The sequence below is a fragment of the Mercenaria mercenaria genome, chromosome 15 (genome assembly GCF_021730395.1).
Source record: "Mercenaria mercenaria strain notata chromosome 15, MADL_Memer_1, whole genome shotgun sequence".
Taxonomy (NCBI): Eukaryota; Metazoa; Mollusca; class Bivalvia; order Venerida; family Veneridae; genus Mercenaria; species Mercenaria mercenaria.
In genome coordinates, this window is record NC_069375.1 from 68,791,033 (window position 1) to 68,816,152 (window position 25,120).

Genomic DNA, 25,120 nt, shown 5'->3' on the forward strand with positions numbered 1-25,120 from the left:
GCAGAACTAAACGAACTGGAATTTAGAAAGGGGATCTGAGGTTATGGAGCCTGCATATCACAGGAACTGCCAAAAGACAAAAAGCAGGCACGATATCCATGGGGTGATTTTACAATACCCAAAGCAACAAGTCGCCATATAACCTATAATTGTATCGGTGCGACTTTAAACCCATCAAAATAAATAAGATCTATTACAGGCATGCGAGTTTTTTTTTTATTGTTACCTAGGATGATTAAGGCGGCATCATTTTACGTTTTTACACGATATTGCATGAATACAAGGGACGAATAATGTTGGTCTACTTCATTGGAAGTAAAAATCCAATAAAAATGTCAAATCCAGGAGTTTTCTCGGAATATTTTGCCATCTAAGGCATAACAGCCCCAATATAATTGAGCGTTCGTGAAAAGTATCATGCTATTTGAAAAAGGCCTAATGTCGGTAGATCTCCAAACGAAGTTTAGCATTACTTTGCTATGTTTCATTATGTATTTGTAGCATATTTATAAATCTTTGTGCTCCTATCACTTGCTAGATAAACCTGAGGTAAGAATTTTATGGACTAAAAAGTGACACTGAAAGAAGTTTAAAGGATTTTAATTAGGGTGGTTGTAGATAACGAAGCATAGCATTCTTAGATAAAAGCTAACACACCCTTTTCCTTTATTTTTCCTATTGTAGAGATATAATTCTTAATGGAAATACAGTAGTCAGGTTTTTTTTAATTTTGAAATAACAGTATGTGGACTCTATATACCATTGAATTACCAGTTTTCAAATCCATAAGGAATCTTGGGAAATTACATGCAATTAATGAATTTTATAGAACATGATAAAATTGTTACCAAGTAAAGTGATGACCTGGATATTTAAAAAAATAATGAATTTGTTAATAAAGCAACACATCTTAAGAAATAAATATCAAATTTCAAACACATGTATTTTCGTCATGACCCAACATTCAATAACTTGTTTGTAAACCACCTACGAAAATCCATAATTTAATAATTAGTTTAATGATGTAAGAGCCTTTAAAGTTTTTGAACCTATTAAGCTAAGGTAGATTTTGATATTCATTACTTTTTATACTTAATTAAAAGCCTGTCTTTTTCTCAAAGCCAGATAAAATATTGAATGGCAGGAAAATTAAGAACTAAGTTTGAAAACTGTTAAATTCAGTGGTACTTTAATTAGGCCAAATATCCATACACTTTAGAAACATATTTTCTTAATTAAAACAAAAGCAAAATGACATCACTGTTTACAAGATTTTTTTCTCAAAACGTTCAAGAATGGTAAGAGTACATTAAACAGGAGTTATTAAGCTTTTTTTTTCAATCACTTGCTCACATTTTTGGGGGTTAAATTTTATTGAATTCATATAGGCGGAATAACACATTTAAATCACTTGTACAGATATATTTTTAATAATGTCACATAACTATAATATATGTCCATAACTGTGGCACCAATTTTCAATGAATTATGCCCATTTTTACTTCAAATTTCAGGTTCAAGATTTTATGCACTTTCGCTCCATCTCTGTTATTACCAAGCATATTACATTCAAACTTCAAATAGTGATACCACATCATAACTCATCATATGACACATGGGCCATATCTCTTGCACCAATATTTCATGAAACATGTCTCCTTTTAACTTTGAATTTCAGGTTAATTGTGGTGCACTTTCACTATATTATCTTTGTTATTACTTAATGAATTTGACTGAAACTTAAAATAGTTCTACCACATCATGGTCCTCGTCCCAATCCGTGACTCTAGTTACCTCCTCTGTGGACGGACCGTCAGGAGAGGTATCTAGAGTCACGGATACGGACTACTATATACTAGTCCCAGTCCATGATTCTAGTAATATCAGGCTGAAATGAAATGAAAGTGATAATTACGTCATGAGTTGGACTACTTATATACCAAATTCATTGCAAGTGCCAGTGATGATATCATTCACGAGCTGGAGCTAAAATAAACAGAGAATGAAAACAGGTAAATTGACGATAAAACCAGGAATAGCCTAATTTAGTAGTGTTCAACCTCTGTATAACTGATGACTATAACGATATCGTCAGGCTATAAAAGTCGTCCGCAAATTGATTAATTTTTGTGACGTCAGACATCCGCCATTTTCTCGACCCGGCGTGCCACAAAATTAAGAAATTCAATCGATAAAAGCTCTTGGTACGTATCAAATTTTGAAATGTCAGTTTGCAAAAGCAAAGCGCAAACCATTATTCGACTTGAACACATGTTAACGTTAAAATGCATTCATTCTAATGCGTCGAAATTTGAAAGAAATTGTCCTTGTGTTTATAAGAAAATGGGTGGGGTAAAATTTAGCAGATTAAAAAAAAACATACTTCTATAGTCCTGTTTTTCGTCATTATTGGAGATTGTGGTGTTGATAATCAGAAAACCTGACAGCGAGTCTGTAAAAGGTTGTAACACTTGATGACATTGCTGCTAAAAACTTAGTGATATGAAAAAATATGAAAATTTAGGTCATGTTTCTTTTTCATAAAGGTAGTTCATAGATAGTTATATTTTTTGCTTAAATTTTGTAGGTATTGCATCTACATTGACATGTAATTGTTGTCACTGGCAGATATATGTTTGAATCCCTGCTTGTGACTTACATCTCTAGAATTAACTAGGAATGCCACATGCAAAGGAAAAGAATCTTTGCACTCGCATTATGCGAGTAGATTTAACGAAAATATTATGCTAGTAGATATCTAGATAAAAACATCACACAAATTTTATTGCGAGTACAAATAAAACCGTATTTGGTGTGTATTGGTCGCGGTAATGTATAGTACGCACATAATTTCTGCTCTGGAAATGGTCAGAAAATTTTAAGTTCTAGCGTACAAGTCGCTGTACAGTGTTATATTCGACCAAACTGTTTTGTACCAACGGTTGTATTGGGAACCGACTTGAGTCTGAAAAGAAGATGTGTTTTTTAGCTCATCTGATTTTTTGAAAAAAAATGATGAGTTATTGTCATCACTTGAGCGGTTGTCGGTGTCGGCGTCGGCGTTGCCTGGTTAAGTTTTATGTTTAGGTCAGCTTTTCTCCTAAACTATCAAAGCTATTGCTTTGAAACTTGGAATACTTGTTCACCATCATAAGCTGACCCTGTATAGCAAGAAACATAACTCCATCTTGCTTTTTGCAAGATTTATGGCCCCTTTTGTACTTAGGAAATATCAGATTTCTTGGTTAAGTTTTAAGTTTAGGTCAACTTTTCTCCTAAACTATCAAAGCTATTGCTTTGAAACTTGGAATACTTGTTCACCATCATAAGCAGACCCTGTACATCAAGAAACATAACTCCATCTTGCTTTTTGCAAGATTTATTGCCCCTTTTGGACTTAGAAAATCAGTTTTCTTGGTTAAGTTTTATGTTTAGGTCAGCTTTTATCCTAAACTATCAAAGCTATTGCTTTAAAACTTGCAAAACTTGTTCACCATCATAAGTTGACCCTGTATAGCAAGAAACATAACTCCGTCCTGCTTTTTGCAAGATTTATGGCCCCTTTTGGACTTAGAAAATATCAGATTTCTTGGTTAAGGTTTCGATGGAGGCCTTGAGAAACAAAAATCAAACAACACCAAATCATAGAAAGAAAGAGTTGTTTGACATGAAAATTGAACAGCATGTAAAACATGTATATTACTTTACGAAACAAGTGTCAGTATACTGATATAAACATTGAATTCCGGAAAAGGGCTGCCTAAAGGGGCTCCACTTCCGGACAGTTAAACGCCTTTAAAAACTCACCATTTTCAAAGAACTGTTACACATGTTTGTTTTGATGCATTTGCAATAGCGTGCGAGTGGTGAATTTTCACGTAACAAGGTGGAACATAGTTTTCAGCAATTGTTTATCTTTTTTTCTTTACAAATGGCATTCATTTTCAAAGGGAGACAACTTTTTCTCAAAGATTACTTAAAATAATCGGAAAAAGTTGTTTCCCTTTGAAAATGAATGCCATTTGTACTTAAAATAATTGGGAACAGTTAGACAACATCAGGCAACATCCTTTCGAAATATTTGTGTGGCAGTCGGCTTGTGTTTACATTCTGTAATTATGCAAGTTAAAGTGTGAATTGTTTGCACAGCAGTTATTAACACCTTACCGCATTAAGTAAATATTTGCGTTCCTTTGATTCAGAGTGCAAAAAAGATAACAAAATATCTGTTGTTTTTTTTGGTGGGGGGTGGGGATTTTTATGTAAAAATAAAAGTACAAATTTTATCTTTCAGTTTTTTTTACACTTCGAATTATTATAAACAAAGTTTGGAATGGAGGACGGATCTGTCCGGATTTTATCCAACTCTGTGTACATGTACCTGTCAAAGGCGTAGATCTAGTAAAACAAAAGTAGATACAAACAATTCAGACTGCAATGACGGCTTTGAATTGTAGTCATTCGTAATTTTAATGGCATGTATGGGATATTTATGATATGCTTTATTGAAAATAACCGCTATTCCTTGAAACGCTGCTGAAACTGATATTTTTATGCCCCCGAAGGGAGGCATATAGTTTTTGAACCGTCTGTCAGTCTGTCGGTCTGTCGGTCTGTCCGCAATTTTCGTGTCCGGTCCATATCTTTGTCATCGATGGATGGATTTTCAAATAACTTGGCATGAATGTGTACCACAGTAAGACGACGTGCAATGCGCAAGACCCAGGTCCGTAGCTCAAAGGTCAAGGTCACACTTAGACGTTAAAGGATAGTGCATTGATGGGCGTGTCCGGTCCATATCTTTGTCATCGATGGATGGATTTTCAAATAACTTGGCATGAATGTGTACCACAGTAAGACGACGTGCAGTGCGCAAGACCCAGGTCCGTAGCTCAAAGGTCAAGGTCACACTTAGACGTTAAAGGATAGTGCATTGATGGGCGTGTCCGGTCCATATCTTTGTCATCGATGGATGGATTTTCAAATAACTTGGCATGAATGTGTACCACAGTAAGACGACATGCAGTGCGCAAGACCCAGGTCCGTAGCTCAAAGGTCAAGGTCACACTTAGACGTTAAAGGATAGTGCATTGATGGGCGTGTCCAGTCCATATCTTTGTCATCGATGGATGAATTTTCAAATAACTTGGCATGAATGTGTACCACAGTAAGACGACATGCAGTGCGCAAGACCAAGGTCCGTAGCTCAAAGGTCAAGGTCACACTTAGACGTTAAAGATCATTTTACATGATAGTGCATTGATGGGCATGTCCGGTCCATATCTTTGTCATTCATGCATGGATTTTAAAATAACTATGCATGAATGTGTGACACAGTAAGACGCTGTGTTGTGCGCAAGACCCAGCTCCGTAGGTCAAAGGTCCTAAACTCTAACATCGGCCATAACTATTCATTCAAAGTGCCATCGGGGGCATGTGTCATCCTACGGAGACAGCTCTTTTTTACCATTTTGTTAGTTTGAAACAGATACACCTAATTTTGCGAGAGACACAGCCGGAAAATTGGCCTGAAAAAAAAACTGCTGGCATTGTTCTGTTGTATAAGTCGCAGGAACTTTTTCAGGCAGCGAAATGAGTAATAAAGTGCGACCTATACGCCCCAAAATACGGTAGTTGAAATTACCGCGGTCCGATCAGCACGGTAGGTAACTTGTTAATGAGGTGGCTAGTTCTGGATACTATATTATTATTATATTTTATTATGGCCATTTTATGTCCCCTTTTGGACTTAGAAAAGAAAATCCAGGTCAAAAGTAGAGATAGACCCTAAAATTTTCATTGATAGAAATACAGAAATAAAGTATAGAAATTGATTTCCAAGTCCTTGAATAACCAAAAAAGTGATTTCACAAATGTGAAATTTATAATAGTTTTGTTAGTATCAATAACAACAGTTTTAATATCTAATTTAAAGTTGTGACTCACAAAGAATGTTTTGGGCTATTACTTATAAGCAGAGATATCTATTAGTTTACTTCCCTTGCAATTGCACAATTGAGTGGAAAATGAAAACGGTTTCAGACACAATATCATATTTTTTTGCACAAAAGAAACATTTAGGATGTATTCATTATGTGTTTGATTTATCCCGCAAAACCTGCTCCATATGATTTTGTCAACTTACTTACGGTAAAAAAAATAACTTTTAACAAGCCGATAATAAAATTAAATACCAGTAAATATCTTATAGTGCCGATAATACAGTTTTGCTTGTATCAAAATGTCACAATAGAAGCAGTTTGTAATACAGATCACCTGGTAAGATTAGTAAAGGTGCAATTATATTGATGTCTATTTCCTATGCCTAGTTAAAGGTTTGCATGCAACATACTATCTGAAAAACTAGTGCAAATATTGAATTAACACTTCACATGTTTCTTTTGATTTATAAAACTAGGTGATGGCATCAAGTCTCAACTGATATGTACTTTGCAAAATTATATCCCCTTTAGGATTTAAATTAGGGTAATATTTCAGCTTCTGGGACAATGATTCGAATAGTAGAGCGGACAGCTGTTGTTTTTAATATTATTGAAATACCTAGCATTTGGACTAGGCTGATATATATTTGAACTAGTATTGTACAAACAAACCATATGTATTATGTAGACCAGATGAACAATATAAGATGTTCCTTTTAGAATTTATTATGTATTTTGTAATTTGTCGTATTTGAAGGCTTAATTTGTTGACTATATAATTGCTTGATGTTATGTGTATAATTATTATGTATATTTCATAATATGTATATTGTAAATTATATGTATGCATTCATATTTCATTGTTCTTTTCACTGGCTATCATCGCAGAAGTTTTTTTGCAAAATGGACATACAAAATGTTTTTCGAGACCTTTTTCTGCTAAGGTAATATATATTATATTTTCATTTTATTGAATTGTATTTATTTTTTCGCTCTCTCTTTCTGAAGGCATTTATAAGGTGTTTGGTGCCTGTAATCCCATGATTTGGACATGTCTGCCTTATTGGCTTTTATTCCCTTGCTCATATTTTTAATAAGAAAATTATACTTCTATTGAAAAATGTAAAGTCCCACAGTCAAGTGATCAGTGGGTTATTTTCTTGAAATAAAAAGAAAATATATTCCTTCATCCATTATTTCTTGAAAACCTAGAAGAATAAATGCAACATTTTCTAGCGGATAAATATCTTCTAGAGAGTTTTGCGCAGAACAATCACATTGTACTTCATTAACTATAGTCTACTTTATGTATTCGATTGAAACTTCACAGAATACTTTCCAGTCATCAAACATACTGATGTTGCTTAGACAACTCTTGGTCGAGTTTAATGCAAATGATACTCTAAATTCTGATTTAAGAAATTTGGTTAAATTGATTTTTTCTTTTCAAGATTTGATGCACCTTGCAAGTTGGTCATTTTGAAATCGAGTTAAAATGTTTATCTGACTATTTTTTGGCACTTCACAAAAATTTGCGAGCATCTGGAAAAACCACACACATTTTTCCAATAGCATTTAGAGTTTGGGCATGCTAAATTCCAGTTCTGGGGAATGCTTATCACTACCAGAAATATAAAATTGTCTTCACAGGTCTAGTAGCTTAAAAGAGGTCAAAAAAGAGACTATGTTTAATTAGTGTTGATGCTATCTTCCTCGGATTGCTTTTATGTAAAAGAAAAGCTGCATTTGAAAATGTTTGAGAAAAGTGTTAGAAAGAAAGAGCAATATGTTATATGTGTTGATAATTATAATGTATTTATATCACATATTTGTGTTTGTCCAGATTTGAAATTCAAACTTTCTTTGTATATTTATGAATAATTTATATGGCGTTGCTTTTATTCGTGTTGAAAATTCACAAAAAGCTTTTACTTGGTGGAAACATAAAACAGAAACTAGTAAATTTATTGTAAATTTAAAAAGTTTATCATGTTAAATGGTGTCATATTTACTTTAAAACAATAAAAAATTGGATAAAGAGTGGGAGACATTGATTTACTCCTGTCTGTGTGTGTCTGTCAGTCTGTCTCTGTCTGTTCAGTCTCACAAATCTTGTCCGCATAAGTCGAACATTTCTCATCCGATCTTCACCAAACTTGAACAAAACATGTTTGCCAATAAGTCCTCGGCAAAGTCCGATAACTATCCAAATCGGCCCAGGCACTTTGGAATTATGGCCCTTGAACATAATTACTGATAGGCCAGTTACTCCAACATGTGAATTACCAATAGGCCGCTTACTCTAACACGTAAACAGTATATAAAGACAGACTTACTGTTCAGATGATTAGGCAGTTGTGGGAGACATGAACTTTTCTCAAAAGCACCTCTAGTGATTACTGGCTTTGACAAATAAATCCAATTTTACAGTGGAAATTTTTATGTCTGTAATCAGTCGTGTTATGGTCTTACTAATTAAATGTGATACTGTTTTATTCAATATCAACACACTTGTATTCATGTGCATTAATCAAGGTATTTTGTTATGTATAGCATGAAGAGAAGTGTTTGGCCTTGTTTAGCAAATTTTCGTTTCTCTCATTAAAGAAAAAAACAACAACATGGATTTGTCAAAAAAAATCTAAAAATAAGCATTATTTTGCCCCTGAAGGGAGGCATATAGTTTTTGAACCGTCTGTCGGTCTGTCCGCAATTTTCGTGTCCGGTCCATATCTTTGTCATCCATGGATGGATTTTCAAATAACTTGGCATGAATGTGTACCACAGTAAGACGACGTGTCGCGCGCAAGACCCAGGTCCGTAGCTCAAAGGTCAAGGTCACACTTAGACGTTAAAGGTCATTTTTCATGCTAGTGCATTGATGGGCGTTTCCGGTCCATATCTTTGTCATCCATGGATGGATTTTCAAGTAACTACTCATAAATGTGTGGCACAGTAAGACGACGTGTCGTGCGCAAGACCCAGGTCTGTAGCTCAAAGGTCAAGGTCACACTTAGACGTTAAAGGTCATATTTCATGATAGTGCATTGATGGGCGTGTCCGGTCCATATCTTTGTCACTCATGCATGGATTTTAAAATTATTGGGCATGAATGTGTACCACAGTAAGACGACGTGTCGCGCGCAAAACCCAGGTCCGTAGCTCAAAAGTCAAGGTCACACTTAGACGTTAAAGGTCATATTTCATGATAGTGCAATGATGGGCATGTCCGGTCCATATCTTTGTCATTCATGCATGGATTTTAAAATAACTACGCATGAATGTGTGGCACAGTAAGACGACGTTTCGCGTGCAAGACCCAGGTCCGTAGTTCAAAAGTCCTAAACTCGAACATCGGCCATAACTATTCATTCAAAGTGCCATCGGGGGCATGTGTCCTCCTATGGAGACAGCTCTTGTTTTTAAATAACTTTTGTCTCGTACTATACATACATGTATATTCTTAATTCATTCAAATCAATTAGAATTGATGATATATTTTGTAATGTGGTTGTCAAATTTATGTCAATGGACATATTTGTACATACTGTGAATCTGCTTAATTTTGAGACTTGCATTCATTTGTTTCTGTTTTAAGTTTGTAAATCACACTGTTGGGGAATATGTAAGGAAAAAATAACTATTGCAGAAGTAATCCAATCGGAAAACTTAAAAAGTGCAGCCACTCACGCAAAAGTGTTCATTTCATGCTAAATACAATGTAGTTTTGATTTATTAATAATTACAAAATGGATTATAAACATTAGTTACGAAAAAGGGGATGCCAGTGATTAAATTTTAAATTTGAAAATATTGTGTATTTTCAGAGCATACAGACTTATGATCGGTAAGTGAATGTTGCTATGGCGACTGGTGGTTTACGTTTTGGTAGCCCAATGGCACAACACACTACCCTGATTATCAACAATTTACCAGATTATATAGCTGATGAGGAGCTTAAATCTATGTTCTCAACTTACGGAACCGTCAAAGCAGCGCGTGTGAGACGAGATCAGAAAACTAACAAAAGCATTGGATTTGGCTTTGTGGAATATGGGTCCCGGAAAGAAGCAGCAAAGGCAATAGATGAAGTCAATGGCTTGCAGTTGGGGAAGAAGAAATTGAGAGTCGCATTCTCAGAACCAGTTGATGACACTATTAAACAGTCAACTAAAGTTACAGTACATAAGATTCCATCGAAAACTTCGGAAGAGGAATTTAGAGACATGTTCACTAAGTTTGGGAATATAGTAAAAGTTCGTTTATTGACAGACAGTGTTACTGGCAGATCTCGTAGGATGGGGTTTTTGTTTTTTGAGAAATGGGCCGATGCACAAAGAGCTGTGAGTGAAATGAATGGCTTTAAGCCAGACAACTCTAATGATCAGATAAAATGTAAGATAGATCAAGAGAGTGTGAAACCAAAGACTTGGCCTCAGTGGCAGAAGTCATCGGACCAGCAACATCCCACACCCCAGCCCCGGGGACCCCACCCATACGCGGTGGCTCGACCCCATTCTCAGCAGGGTCATGGTCGTACAATTCAACCCGTCATTTCACAAGGGCCAAATCCTTCTTGTGTGTTTTTGTACAACATTGGAGAATATATCAGTGAACAAGAGATCTATAATTTGTTTGCGCAGTTTGGTGGACTGAAGAAAATAGACATTGTACGCGATATGAATACCCAGTTATGTAAAGGTTACGCGTTTCTTAATTTCGATACATACCAGGCAGCTGAAAATGCAATTTTTACAATGGATGGAATGTTTTATAGGGGTAGACAGTTGCAGGTCCGATTCAAATACAGTTAAATTAAAAGAAAACACATCTTGTGGTAGCTTTTCGACAAAACGTTTTTGCTAGATGTTGTCTACGTTGTGCACATATACTAACATACTATTCTGTATTAAACCTGTGACACTAAGGCAAGAAGCACGTGCCACTTACCTGTTTATTTTTTTCTAATGTTTTGTACAGTACAAAAAAAATGTAGGTTAAGGGGCAAATCAGGAGAATCTGTAGAAAATGCGTTCTCGCTCTTTGCATTTAGGACTTTATGAACTGTGATGAACTTTAGACAAAAAAAAAAAATATAAACACCAGAAGACTTGTTTATAAGTAGGTTTGATTTTTTCCCAATATTTAAAAGTACTCTATCAAGCATATTGAGTATATCAAAGGAGTTTTCACAGTGAACCTTGAAAAGATAGATCATTAGATGCCAGTATAAGAAAAAACTGGTCAGAAAATTTTATGGACACTTCATACATTGTATAGTTCGATTATAACGATTCATTGTGTTTCTTGCTAAATGCTTGACATTTTCATGAAGAAAATGGTTTATGAATAAAATTTTGTTACAAAACAGGCACATTGGTAAAACTGTTTTTCCTTTACAGATTCCATTATTTTTTAAGATCCAATAAAGTGAATTGATAGAAAATGCTTTAAATGATATTCTAGCATAAATAATTAAATATGCCATTTTGTCGTTTCAGGGAATGTTTTAACAATAAACTTTTGTTAACAAAGAGAATCTCGGAAGTGTGCCGTTAACACTTTAATGTATGTGCGTTCCCCTGCAAAGCGTAAAAGTATTTTACAATCCTGTAACAGATAATTCAAAAAGAAATGATGTCAGCCTGATCAAACAACGCTGACAGTCTTATGCGTTTCATGAACATTTAATGACGTAAATTCGTTGATGGACAAGATATTAATTTTTAGGTTTTTACACGTTTTATGCTAGAAAAGCGTTAGCGCACATTTGTTTTGTGTCAAGACATCTGCAGAATCCCTTGGGATATGTTGGTACCCTCTGTGTCCCTCACCTTAGTGCACCAACTGATCCACAGGGATTTTTCAGGTGTTATAACACAAAAAAACTTGCGTTTTCCCTACTCGACCAATTTATTTTATGTATTTCTTTACAAATCTGAATCAAGCTGACATCTTGGCCAGTTTTGATCCCGATAAATTTTGGGAAACCAAGGAGATGTTCTGGTTAGGGAATACAGTATTTTGTTGAAAAATTTGCAAACTGGCTTTGGTTTCAGAAATACCTGATTTTGATTAGTCAAGGAAATAACTATTTCTTTGGTTTGAAATTTGTTGCCAGAATAAATGGTGGAAATATAATAAAAAAAATGCATTAGCTTTTAACCTTTCCACTTCAGAAGGAAGCAGCTGTGTGACTTGTCTACCATCGACTGCCTAAATTATGAAAAATACATTTTTATTAATTGCATGATTGCATTTGTAATTTTCTTTTTTTTTTAGGCTACATGTGACTTTTCCAATGGAGTGACCCAGTTCCAGCTTAAAATTTTATCCTTACATTGCTTTCTTGAAGTTATTTTGCTAAAATTTTCATGTTTTTTTCTTTTTTTCTCATATTTTAGTGTGAGTTGTGTGGGAATTTTTTTCAAGAATCCAAGTTTTTTGATAGGCGACCAGAAATAAACAGGTAATTTTTTTTTGTCCATTTAACAGAAATTTGGTTTTGATATATTGACCCAGATTTTAGGTTTTAGGAAATGTCATTGGCACTTTAATTAGGACTCTTGTTGGAAGTTCAGATTGGATGAGGCTTTGTACCGTGGCCACAATCAAATTCATATATATTTTTACAAACTCAGTTTTATCCTTGGCTTTGGGGGATAGTTTCATCTGCGTCGAGTCCAGCATCTCCAAAGTCTTGGAAGAAGAGCATCTGATTGGCTGCTTTGAACCTACTGAGACTAAGTTGACCAATATTAAGAATGCGTTTTGAGACTGGTACCCAAACCTGAGCAGGGGAAGGGGCGCGTTTTTAACACTGGTATACTGCTTTGATTAGAAAAATTCAACTGACCATTTGGCATATTTTATATAAAGTAATAGCAATTTATGAAATTTACTTGCACAAAATTATAAACCCTTGGATGTCTTGAAAGCCATTGACAACTTACTGACATGAACAGTGACATCTAAAAAAAAAGATCTAGCCATGCATTTATATGAAAGTGGAATACACGTGTTTATATCAGGTAATTGAAAAAGGAGTCAGTTCTGTGCAAGGAATCTACATTTAGAGTTGTTTCAAATATTGTAAATACTGGAAACCTTTATGTCCATGTGATCTGAAATTCACCACTCAAACCTCAAAAACTATTCAGTACGTGTCAGATTTATATAATATGTGAATTCGAAAAGTAAAGAACAAGTGTCTTCTCAAAGAAGGAAAGTGGGGTGTGTCTGTCTTTCGTGACATTTGGCCAGAGTGGAATAAAATTTCTGGTGTTGAGTCCATAATAGGGGAGAAGTTCACAATTTGAAAGACATTTTCTTAGAGGGAGACAGGAACAGCCCCTGCAGAACAGCCATTGGGTCTTTGCCATGATCATTTTTTATGCCCCCGGCATCTAGTGATTGTCCTGTTCGTCTGTCCATACGAGGTTAACCAAATGGGACCGTTTCGTCTAGCATCAATACCCCTTACTAGAATGACTTGATACTAATGCAGATGTAACCTGTGACCATTCCTCATCTTCAGACATCACCTGACCTCAGTTTGACCTTGAACTTGACCTCGTTTTGGACTTAGGTTGCTTTGTATCGACAAGGATGCCCCCGGGGGCAGCTTCTTGTTTTAAGTAATAACGCACTTAAAACCAATGGCAATGGCTTCTGTGATTAGAAGTTCATATTTAGATGTTAGAAATGTTATTACATTAGCAAAGCATGAAATGAATTGAACAGGGGGCCTCTGTGGCCCAGTGGTTAAGGTAGCCGAGCGGCTAATTTGCCCCGCACCAATGTAAGTTTGAGCCTCATTAGGGTGTTGAATTCTTCATGTGAGGGAGCCATCCTGCTGACTTACAGAAGGTGGAAGGTTCTACACAGGTGCCCGTCCTGAAAAAAATTATGGAGGGGCACTTGGGGGTCTTCCTCCTCCACCAAAGCCGGCAAGTTGCTATATGACCTCTAATTGTGACGGTGAGATGTTAAACCCAACAAAACATTTGTTTAATGACAATGTTTACTCTTTTTGGATGCTCTTTGAAAATTGAGATTTTAACTCGGGCTGGTAAACTTTATTTAAGAACTGGTAAGTGAAAAATGTAAACATTATCAGCCAGTAGTTTATAATAAAAATACTGCTGTTTGATTTGAAAAAGAACCATGAAAAAAACCCCAATGAATATTGATCCATATTGAATATGTATGATACTCAAAAATGTCCGAGAGTTTCAACAGGTAAATACTGGTTAAAGAATAATTCTAGGACCATTTTTTACTGAACATAATCATGTTTTATAATGCAATAATTGATGTTTGTTTAACAATGTTTTTTTGCATTTTTTTTTTCATAGATTTTTCCACAAGAAGAGTTTTTTCCAACAATTTCTGCATTTTTTATCAAGGACGTAAAACAGGTAATTTTTTTCCTTTTTTTTTTAAAACAGAAATTTGAACACTTGTAATGTATTATGTTACATACCTATATTAGACTTTTATGTACTTTGTATATCATATGGCTATTTTGTACAAGTATTCAGTATGATGAATGTATTTTTATTGGGGAATGTAGAACAATAATATGTGTACATATTGTGTTTATCATGTATAGATTTATAAAGAGAGATTCCTTCAGTACTATGTTTTATTTTAAAGTAAATAAAGTAAGTGTTATAACTTATATAATTGTTATGTATGTAAAATGTTGCTCATGAGGATTGGATTGTAAGTAAACCTTCATATACTGCCTGGCTGTTAGCTTGACTGTTTGAAATTTTCAAATAGTAGAGCTTTTGATATCACCCTGTTGTCGGCATCAGCTTTACAAAGTTCAGGTTAAAGTTTTGCATGTAAGCAGGTTTCTATAAAACTACTTGGTTAAATGCTTTCAAACTTTACACAATCATGTCTTCTGCGTCGTGAAATGACGATAAAATGGTTGTAGTTGGTTTACAGCTTATAGTAGATATGCAGTGACAACAGGTTTGTGATTCAGTCTCGGAGAAATGCTTGCCAAACTCTGGATAATATTCCAGAACTTTAAACCATTCGCCTGTGTTTAGTCTTGGTACTGGTGAGAAAAAATTTTCCTTGTGGGGGTTAATTCAAAATGCCATTATTTATAAAACATTTGATGATGACTGAAAATAAATTGGTCATTTATTTTCAACCTTGACTACCACAAGTACAGGCTGTCTTTAAGAGGAGGGACTTGATTTATGTGCGGATTACTATCAGAAATCTCAGATTAGGAGATTGATCTCCCATGCAAACTCTTTAATTAAAGCAATTCTTTGACTGTTCTGATGGTTTAAGGGGGACTTTTCAACCTACTGGAGATACAGATGCTTAAATTAAGCCAGCCCTTGTTATCTTCATGAGCAACATTCATGTGCGTATTTTACCTAGTTATTTATGTTTATTTTATACCTGTTTTAACATCAAGTTTGTGTTTATTTTATTTATAAAATCTGTATAGATGTATTCTATTTTACTTCAGTTATTGTATGAAAGCTATTCGTTGTATTTAAAATGTTTTTTGTTGCTCAACAAAATGGTGGGATATTGTACAGATTTGCCCTTCTGGCATACGAGTTACATGTATGTCCTAAAATGTTCTGAATGTCCTTCTGCAATTTTTAAGATCTGATATAAACTTTATTGATTTATGGAAGTACTTCGAAGTCTGAAAAGATATGAATGGAAAGATTTAAAGTTTGATCGCTGGGTGAGGCAAATGTTTTATGTCATACTCATCTACCTCTGATACATGTAGGGTAAAAGTCAGTTACTTGTAGAAACTAGACGTGGTACCAGGTTCAAGAACACTGGTTGGGGTAAACTGATGGAAAACGCATTGAACTGGCTAAATATAAATTGAGTGTGGACAACTGTTATTTTAAAGGGAGGATATTTGTAATATGGACTGTTCCTCGTGTAATATATTATAATTATTTTTATGTTTTAATAAATTATTATTGAACTTCTATCTTATCTCTGGTGCAAGGGTTTTTCCAATGGTTTACTTTGTGTTCTGCAAGTCTTCAATTGCCATGTTGAGAAAAGTTTTGCACGGAAATAAAAATTAATGTTTTGATTTATTAACCTTAGCCTGCTGGCGTCAAGTGATTTGGCCTTTGCCACCAGTGCAGACCAAGATCAGCCTGCACATACGTGCAGTCTGATTATGTCTGCATTGTTCGCTATCCAGTCAGTAAAATTTCAGTGAACATCCCTTTCAAATTGATAAACAAGTGGTACTGCCCAAATTTAAAGATGGACCAGTCTGTTTTAGAAATTTAGCAGGCTAAAGGTTAATACCATAAAGAACTATAGTCTTGTGAGCGGTTTTCAAGGATTTGCTGCAAATTGCTGTGCATGGGATATGAAATTGATAGGCTAGTTGTATGACAAATAGTTCTAAGGTTGATGTGGCACAGAATTGACAATGTAAAATTGTGCTGTCATATGCAGAAATTTTTTCATGGTCGTATGCAGAAATTTTTTCAGTGGTCAAGCCCTTGCACTGGATAGTAATACAAATGTATCTTTATAATAGGTTATTATTATCATTGATAATTTATCAGCATTGTACTTTAATGTATGTCATAACAACTATAATATTTTATCAAGTTTATTGTCAATGATCTTTAGCCTGCTGGTAGCAAGTGATTCTGCCTTTGCAAGATCAGCCTTCCCATTGTGCAGATCATGGTCTGCCCTGTTCCCTATTCAGTTAGTAAATTTTCTGTGAACACTGTTTTGAATAAGAAGTGATACTGCCCAAATTGATTGATGGACCAGTCCATTTTAGAAATTTAGAAATGCCTTGATTCTTCCCAAAAGACAGTCCGTCTGGAGTAATTTGTCCTTTGTTTATTCATGTACAGCAGTTTACAAACACTTCCAGAGAAAAAGTTACTGGTAAGGAACCCAAAGCGTCAGTTGTAACAAGAAAATGCCACTGCAAAAGTACTGGTGGTCTCCAGTTAAAATGTTTAATCTACATATTTGTTAATTTTTGGATTGTTATACGAAGGTGGGCATTTTAAAATGCGCATTGTCTTTCTGTCGTCCGTCCATGTTTGTGTGTGTGTCTGTGTATATTCTTGTCCAGACTGTAACTTCAACATTCATAGGGGGGGATTTGAAAATAATTTTTGACATATGTCACGCTTATGATCTGGGTCTCTCAGGTCAAGGCCAAGGTCACAAACCCTAACCCTACCACAAATGTTCATCTAATCCTAAGGGTTGCTGTGGGGGCATTTGTCAGTAATAGTGACAGCTTGTTGTACCATGAAGTGCAAGAAATCTTTAAATAAATGCATTATTTCGACATGTGAGAAACATTCAGAAATGGTTCTTTGGCTTATCATAGATTGTATAAAATCTCAAACTTAAGATGAAAATGAAAGTATTAATTCTATATATTTAAATGAAACTATTGGAGTTTCGTAGTTTGTAGCATTCTCTAGTTTTCCGAATAATGAGATATTTATTTCTAAAACTCAGACGCACAACCTTACCAGAATGCAGTTTGCTTCAAACTTTTAGTCAAACATCCTTCATGTGAAGATAGTCTGAAAACTTAAATATTTAGAGGGTGGCACAGCATATGGAGGCATTCATGCCCCATGTACACAATTCTAGTTCAAAAGGAATTGACATCATCATGATAAAACAACACTGACATCTAGGGCATTTCATCGAAATTTAATGTCATTGAATGACTAACTCAGGATATATATACATTGTTTTTGCTAGGATATCATTAAAGGGACTGAACTTCAGATTTTGGTCAAAAATGATCTTTCTTTAAATTTGAAGTTTGGTTATATTAATATAAACATTAGAACATGAATTTTTATGCCCCCGAAGGGAGGCATATTAGTCTTCAACTGTCGGTCCGTTCGTTCGTTAGTATGTTCGTTCATCACAATGTTAACTTTTTGCATGAAGGCACTTTACTCGCGAACCACTGCACCTAGGACCTTGAAACTTCACATGCTGATAGTACTTATTGAGTACACCACCCCTACTGACTTTGGGGTCACCAGGTCAAAAGTCAAGGTCACAGGGGCCAATGTTAACTTTCTGCATAAAGGCACTTTACTCGCGAACCACTGCACCCAGGACCTTGAAACTTCACATGCTGATAGTACTTATTGAGTACACCACCCCTACTGACTTTGGGGTCAAAGGTCAAGGTCACAGGGGCCAACCTTAACTTTTTGCATGAAGGCACTTTACTCGCGAACCACTGCACCCAGGACCTTCAAACTTCACATGCTGATAGTACTTACTGAGTACACCACCCCTACTGACTTGGGGTCACCAGGTCAAAAGTCAAGGTCACAGGGGCCAACGTTAACTTTTTGCATGAAGGCACTTTACTCGCGAACCACTGCACCCAGGACCTTGAAACTTCACATGCTGATAGTACTTATTGAGTACACCACCCCTACTGACTTTTGGGTCACCAGGTCAAAGGTCACAGGGGCCAACATTATCTTTTTGCATGAAGGCATTTTACTCGCGAACCACTGCACCCAGGACCTTCAAACTTCACATGCTGATAGTACTTATTGAGTACACCACCCCTTCTGACTTTGGGGTCACCAGGTCAAAGGTCAAGGTCACAGGGGCCAACGTTAACTTTTTGCATGAAGGCACTTTACTCGTGAAGCACTGCACCCAGGACCTTCAAACTTCACGTGCTGATAGTACTTAATGAGTACACCACCCCTACTGACTTTTGGGTCACCAGGTCAAAGGTCACAGGGGCCAACGTTAACTTTTTGCATGAAGGCACTTTACTCGCGAACCCTTCAAACTTCACATACTGATAGTACTTATTGAGTACACCACCCCTACTGACTTTGGGGTCACCAGGTCAAAGGTGAAGGTGCTGCGGGGGCATTTGTCACCATTAGTGACAGCTCTTGTTGTTTCTAAACTGCCTTGAAAAATGTTAAAATAAAAAAAAAACATTTGGAATTGACCCTGCACCACCTTACAATAAAAACTTCCCTACCTTGACCAATACACAAGAGGTAATTAATTGAGACAGTTTACATCTAGAACCTCATTACAAAAGCTTTCCAATTTTGAATGGAAAAATAACTACTTCTCTTGTGTATTCATAACAGACTATCTGTTAAAAAGAAAGTTTCAAAGCTGTTTTGAGAAACATAGCAATAGTTGCCTGATATCTAAAAATTTTCTCTTTTTTTTTTGTACAATATGGAGATCAGTGCCTTTAATGCAAGCTTGTTTCTTGTTGTAACATCAGCATTGTCCTTTAGGGATACTTTGGCCCTCTAGTCCTACCAAGCTTGAGTACCAGCCAGTCCCTTGGGATTCTGCAGATGTTATAACACTAAACAAAAATGTGTTGTCGATACATTACTGTGTGGCAGTTGTCCCTACATTACTGTGTGGCAGTTTTTCCGACATTACTGTGTGGCAGTTGTCCCTACATTACTGTGTGGCAGTTGTTCCGACATTACTGTGTGGCAGTTGTCCCTACATTACTGTGTGGCAGTTTTCCCTACATTACTGTGTGGCAGTTGTCGGTTACTTGCAGGGAACTGTTTATTGCTGTAATGTAAATGAAGAACAATTGATAGATTTAACTGACAGTCATAATATGAAAAAGCGGAAATCTGCATAAAAGGAACAGTTCTGTACTTCACATTTTTAGCTCATCCGATTTTTTGAAAAAAAAAATGATGAGTTATTGTCATCACTTAATCGGCGTTGGCGTTGCCAGGTTAAGTTTTATGTTTAGGTCAACTTTTCTCCTAAACTATCAAAGCATTTGCTTTAAAACTTGAAAAACTTGTTCACCATCAATAGCTGACACTGTACAGCAAGAAACATAATTCCATCCTGCTTTTTGTAAGAATTATGGCCCCTTTTAGACTTAGAAAATATCAGATTTCTTGGTTAAGTTTTGCGTTTAGGTCAACTTTCTCCTTAATGGTCAAAGTTATTGCTTTAAAACTTGGAGCAGTTATTCGCCATTAAAAGCTGACTGCACAATAAGTACCGTAACTCTGCATTGCTTTTTGCAAGAGTTATGGCCCCTTTTGGACTTAGAAAATCATGGGTAGGACAATATTTCTATTATACAGAGACAGAAAAATCATCAGTAGTGCTCTTGTTATCCTCTGTAATAACTTGCATTAATAGCCCAATAGATGGAGCAGGAGACTTGGAATTGAGAGGTTGTTAGTTGGATCCCCGAGTGTTACGATTACACTGAAGAGATTGTGTCTGAAGTCATTCAGTCCACCTATGATTTATGTCGCGAAGTTGTTCATAGAATGAGTCTTTTCCGGTAAAGAATCCTAGAAATCAAGTTGTTAACTACCCTCTGTTACATACCTGAAATACTGGTGAAAAATGATGTCAAACCAAAGAATTTTTCAGTCTTTATGGTGGTTTTGCTCCAAGGGAGCTAACCTGTACTGATTTTTTAACATGCTAAAATACTTACCTTAAGCAGGTTAGACAACACAGATCTCATCATGTGGAACCAAGATTCTGGCGAACAGCAGGAAAACAAGACAAACTTGATCATAAACTACCTGCCACAGACGTATTCGGACGATGAAATGTTTTCGCTTTTCTCGACTATTGGGAAAGTCGTCAACTGCAAGATTATCAGAGATAAGAACAGCGGGTACAGCTACGGGTTCGGATTTGTCGAGTACTCGTCACCGCATGAAGCCCAGAATGCAATTCAACAGTTGAATGGTTGCGAAATTGAGCATAAGCGTATTAAGGTGGCACTTGCTAGGCCACCTGGTGAGAACACCAAGGGAGCTAACTTGTATATTAGGAATATCCCACAAAATTATGACGAAGAGACTCTTAAAAATCAGTTCATCCACTACGGCAGTATTATACAGGTTAGAATACTTGTTGACCATTTAACTGGTCAGTCGAAATGTGTCGGCTTTGTGTTATTCGAGAAAAAAGAATATGCAGAACAAGCTTTAAGCGAAATGAATGGTCAAACCCTGCCTGGCGGCAACCAGCCCCTTGCCATCAAATTTGCTGATGATAATGCCAAGAAAGTGAGAGCCCCACCTATGCCCCCACATGGGGGATATGGTCAAATGCCCGGTTATGGTGCATCAGGGTATGGTCCACGCCAAGGAGGGCCTATGAGGGGCCCTAGAGGGGGTGGTAGTATGAGATATAACCCTATGGGTTCTGGGGCTATGGGTAACGGGTTTGGGGGCTACTCTGGAGGTTATGGGGGAAGAGGTAGAGGTGGTGGTATGTCTGCTCCACGACCGGTGCCACTTTTCAATCAGTTCGGTGGTGGGGATGCCCCAGGGGAAGGGGTGATCCTTTTTGTGTACAATATTGGGATTGATGCTACAGAAAATGACCTTTGGAACCTTTTCTCTCCCTATGGTACCATCAAAAAGGTCAATGTCATCTGGGACCAGGCACAGAATAAATGTAAGGGTTATGGGTTCGTTACTATGTCAACTATGGATGAGGCCAAGTATGCAATTGAATATCTGAATGGCTTTTACTACAAGACGGCCCCATTGCAAGTGTCCATTAAATCTGACGGGAAGAAATAAAAAATCCTGTAGTGAGGTGAAAAAAAAACTTATTGCGTCAAATTTTCTTATTCAAAGAAAGCCCACTGACTTGCAGTGTTTTTCTGGAGGGAATTGCATATCGAAAAATAGCTTGTTTTAATGGACATTACACACAGGAAATAAGAATCCATTTTTGTTGGACCCATTGTTAGCATGTTTAAACTGTAGATTGGATAAAATTTGCTATAATTTTAAAGATTTTTCATTAAGAGGGAGACAACGGGTGCAAATTTCTAGCCAGCATTATATAAAGAATAACCATTTAGAAGTCAATAAATCAAAATTTGTCGATAATAAGGAACAAGGATACTGATGCAAACTATAAAATCTTGAAATAAAACTGAACAGTACTCTGTCAACAATGATTATCTCTTAAAATGTATAGTTTTGTTATGTTCTCATTACACATTATGGAGTAGTAACAGAAATTTTCGTATATAAAATGAACTAGAAATCCCATTATCAAAGGAACTTGTCTTTAATTTCTGATGTTGGTATATATTGTAACAATATGTTATATGAACGAGATTTTGCTGTAATAATTTCTTTTTGATTTGTCATTGTCAGAATTGTCCATTCCTGTTGTCAGATTTCATTGAATTTGCCATTGTCAGATATTTCCATTGTCAGTTTTCATTGAATTTGCCATTGTCAGCTTTTCCCATCTCAGTTGTCAAATTTCATTGAATTTGTCATTATCAGAATTGTTCCATTTCCATTGTCACTTTTCATTAAATTTGTCATTGTCAGAAATTTCCATTACCATTGTCATTTTTCATTAAATTTTCCATCATCAGAATTGTCATTTTTCATTGATTTTACTAGTGTTAGAATTTTGATTGGTATTGACATTGATTTTCATTCAGTTTGTCATTTTTGCAATTGTCAGTTTTCATTTAAATCCTAATCGTCATTATTTTCATTTTGTCTTTTTCGGTTTTCATTGAATCTGTCCTTGATTTCTTTTTGTCATTTTCAATTTTATGCATTAATTTGTATCCATCTTTTCAAATTTTGCGTCACTCTTATTTTCATTGTTTTCAATTAGTAAATCTACTTGGTTGAATAAGAATATCCTGTGCTGAACTATAGGTTTAACATTTATAGTTAGTGTTATGTAAATTACACAAAAAAGTACTTTTCTTGATATAGTTATCTTTTACATTTCAAATTATCTCCACTTTTATTGCACTGAATTGGTAAATATCATAAAGTTTACATTTTCACCTTATGGCAGCGTTACATCAACTATAATATATAACAAGAAAGCTTAAATTCAACTAAAATACGTTACTAAAATGTTGTATTCAAGTGCAAAATGAAAGTTATGCCAAAAATATTTGAACTTTTACTGACATTGCCTCCATAATAAATAGAAATCTTTACTTTTAGGTGACTGACAAAATTTGGTTCAGTTAAGCACATTCTGTTCTTTTTCAACTCATCATTGTAATTGCAGGTAGCAATAAGTTTCCATTTATATGAATGTAACACATTGTATCAAAAAAAGGACTTGTTCACATTATATCATGTGTGTATACAAGATTTTTCATAGTATTTCAAGTATTTTTTCATACATTTTAATGATTGTAATTGCAACATGTAAAATCATATTAATGTCTATGTAAAAGCTTCTTTGCAAAATTCTTAAGGTGATTTTGTCAGTTTATAATGTTACTCAGAATTTTGGTGAACTGTGCTGAAAAAATTGATAAGAAAATATACTGATTGAGTGCATTTGCACCAGTCGTCTTGCAGCTGTGAATTGAATATGTATGATATTTTATAAGTTTGATTACTTAATTGTGAGTAAAGTTTGCTAGAATGCTTGATGTGTTGCTGGTAGCAACTTTGTATGATACTAGTACAGTACAGACCAATTGGCAAGAGAACCAGCCATATCTTAATTAACAAAAATTTATATATTGGTTGAATACTTTTTAGTCTGCATTTTAACAATTTTCTGGGAGAAATATTTCCCATTTTTGTTCTGCCAACAATGTCGGCAGAATCTGAGACTAGAAAAAAAATTGCAAGTTGACTGAGATGTAATTTTGTGTTTACTTAACAACAGTATATTTTTGTTGGATAAAAAAAAGGTATTTGCAAGTTACATAAATTTTGGGTTAATTAATTCTTATTTCTCTAATTACTTGTCTTAGTTTCATTCCATTCCAGTATTGAAAAGATATTGTTCAGAAATATTACATCTCATTTGTAAATACATCCAGTTTTTGTTGAATCAGTGACATTTATTTAGAAATTTTTTATCAAAAAAGAAATAGATTATGTTAAAGAAACTTCATTTGGTTTAAACAGATAGAGGATTTATAATCTGATTTTTGAAAAAAACGTTTTGTTGGATGTTGTTTTAAAGCAGTCTGCCTCTAGATGTTTGTCAGAGTATCCATGTGAAGGTACTGGCCCCATATTGGCAGTCAACAATTTCTGAACAATTGTGTATTCTCATGTGATATTATGGCGTTTTCCGGTTGTAACATAAAATTAGTTTTTTTTTTGTGACAAGGGGAAAATGTAGAAATCGGTTATGGAGAAAACATAATTGAACAGAAAATGCCGATTGTCATTAGGGCCACCTACTGTAAAGCAGAAACATGTTGATTATTGTAACAGCATAAACATAGAAAGCTGATGGAAAGATAAAGTTTTTCATTGTTAAGAATACATTTCAAGTGTTCATGTGTAAATAAAAGATGCAGAAATTGAACTTCTTTTATATGATTTTGTATTTTGCTATTTTTAAGCCTAATAGAACTTGAGTAAGTGATGCAGTGATGTGAAAAGCACTATCACTGTTTACGTTACTTTGTTAAATATTTATTACCCTGTCAGTGAAAAGGTCAGAAGTCCTTCTGTACCTATGTACTTCTTCAAGAAAGATGCAGCTAAATCGTTTTGCTAAAGTTGGTCTGTCTGTCAATAGACCATTCTGCTTTTGATCAATAACATGCTTCAGCCAAAGGGCCATGATATCAATATGGAGATTGCCTGTGGTCAGTAGTAGTTGACCTCAATTGTTCAATAAGGTCCTGCCCACAGTGGCTTTTAGACGGTTGCTTTGGTCCACAGTCTTCAGACTTTATAAATACACAGTATGATGGTTTGGTTTTGTCAGTGTATGGCCATTGTAATTTTAAGTGCCAAAAGTCAACTCATGGGGAACTTTTTAGCTTACCTGAGCACAAAGTGCTTGGATCTTGGATGTCTGTCCATCTGCTTGATCCACAGTTCCTTTTGAAAATAACTTCTTAACCACAACGTCATTTTCAACCAAACAACAGGAATATTCCATGAGTGGTCCACTTCCAGATTCTTTCAATTTAGGCCATCCATTAAGAATTCTGGTTGCATTGTCAACCAAAAGGAAAAGCCTTAAGTCTTATAAACTGCTGGCCTGATTTTGAAATAAATCCGCACAAGTGATCCCTGCATGGCCCTTTACCAAATTCCTTCATATCATTCTGTTTCATTAAAAACATGACTGTGAGGAATGCAATGCTTGTTTACCTTATATGGCTGTATGGC

The 25,120-nt window shown here is 35.4% G+C and overlaps 2 protein-coding genes across 12 annotated transcripts in view; both read left to right on the forward strand.

Annotated features, from left to right (window-relative positions):
• The first annotated feature begins 2,080 nt into the window (after positions 1-2,080).
• The window catches only part of LOC123529390 (ELAV-like protein 1-B), a 28,929-nt gene continuing 5,889 nt past the window's right edge, over positions 2,081-25,120 (forward strand). Inside the window, exons 1-5 of one of the 11 annotated variants that reach the window (XM_053525559.1) lie at positions 2,126-2,204; positions 9,770-9,789; positions 12,347-12,411; positions 14,300-14,362; positions 20,455-24,302. In XM_053525559.1, the coding sequence (XP_053381534.1) occupies positions 20,480-21,553 (1,074 nt within the window). In that variant the 5' untranslated portion in view covers positions 2,126-2,204; positions 9,770-9,789; positions 12,347-12,411; positions 14,300-14,362; positions 20,455-20,479 and the 3' untranslated portion in view covers positions 21,554-24,302. Of the gene's footprint in view, positions 2,205-9,769; positions 9,790-12,346; positions 12,412-14,299; positions 14,363-20,454; positions 24,303-25,120 lie in introns of those variants that run through there. The other 10 variants (XM_053525557.1, XM_053525560.1, XM_053525558.1 and 7 more) reach the window with 10 other exon arrangements.
• Positions 9,806-10,756, forward strand: LOC128548820 (ELAV-like protein 1-B). The gene has a single exon (XM_053524310.1). It carries the CDS (start codon positions 9,806-9,808, stop codon positions 10,754-10,756), a length of 951 nt encoding a protein of 316 aa, XP_053380285.1.

Excerpts from the sequence above, each read along its gene's own strand:
- LOC128548820 (XM_053524310.1), top strand. The coding sequence starts at position 9,806 with ATGGCGACTGGTGGTTTACGTTTTGGTAGCCCAATGGCACAACACACT.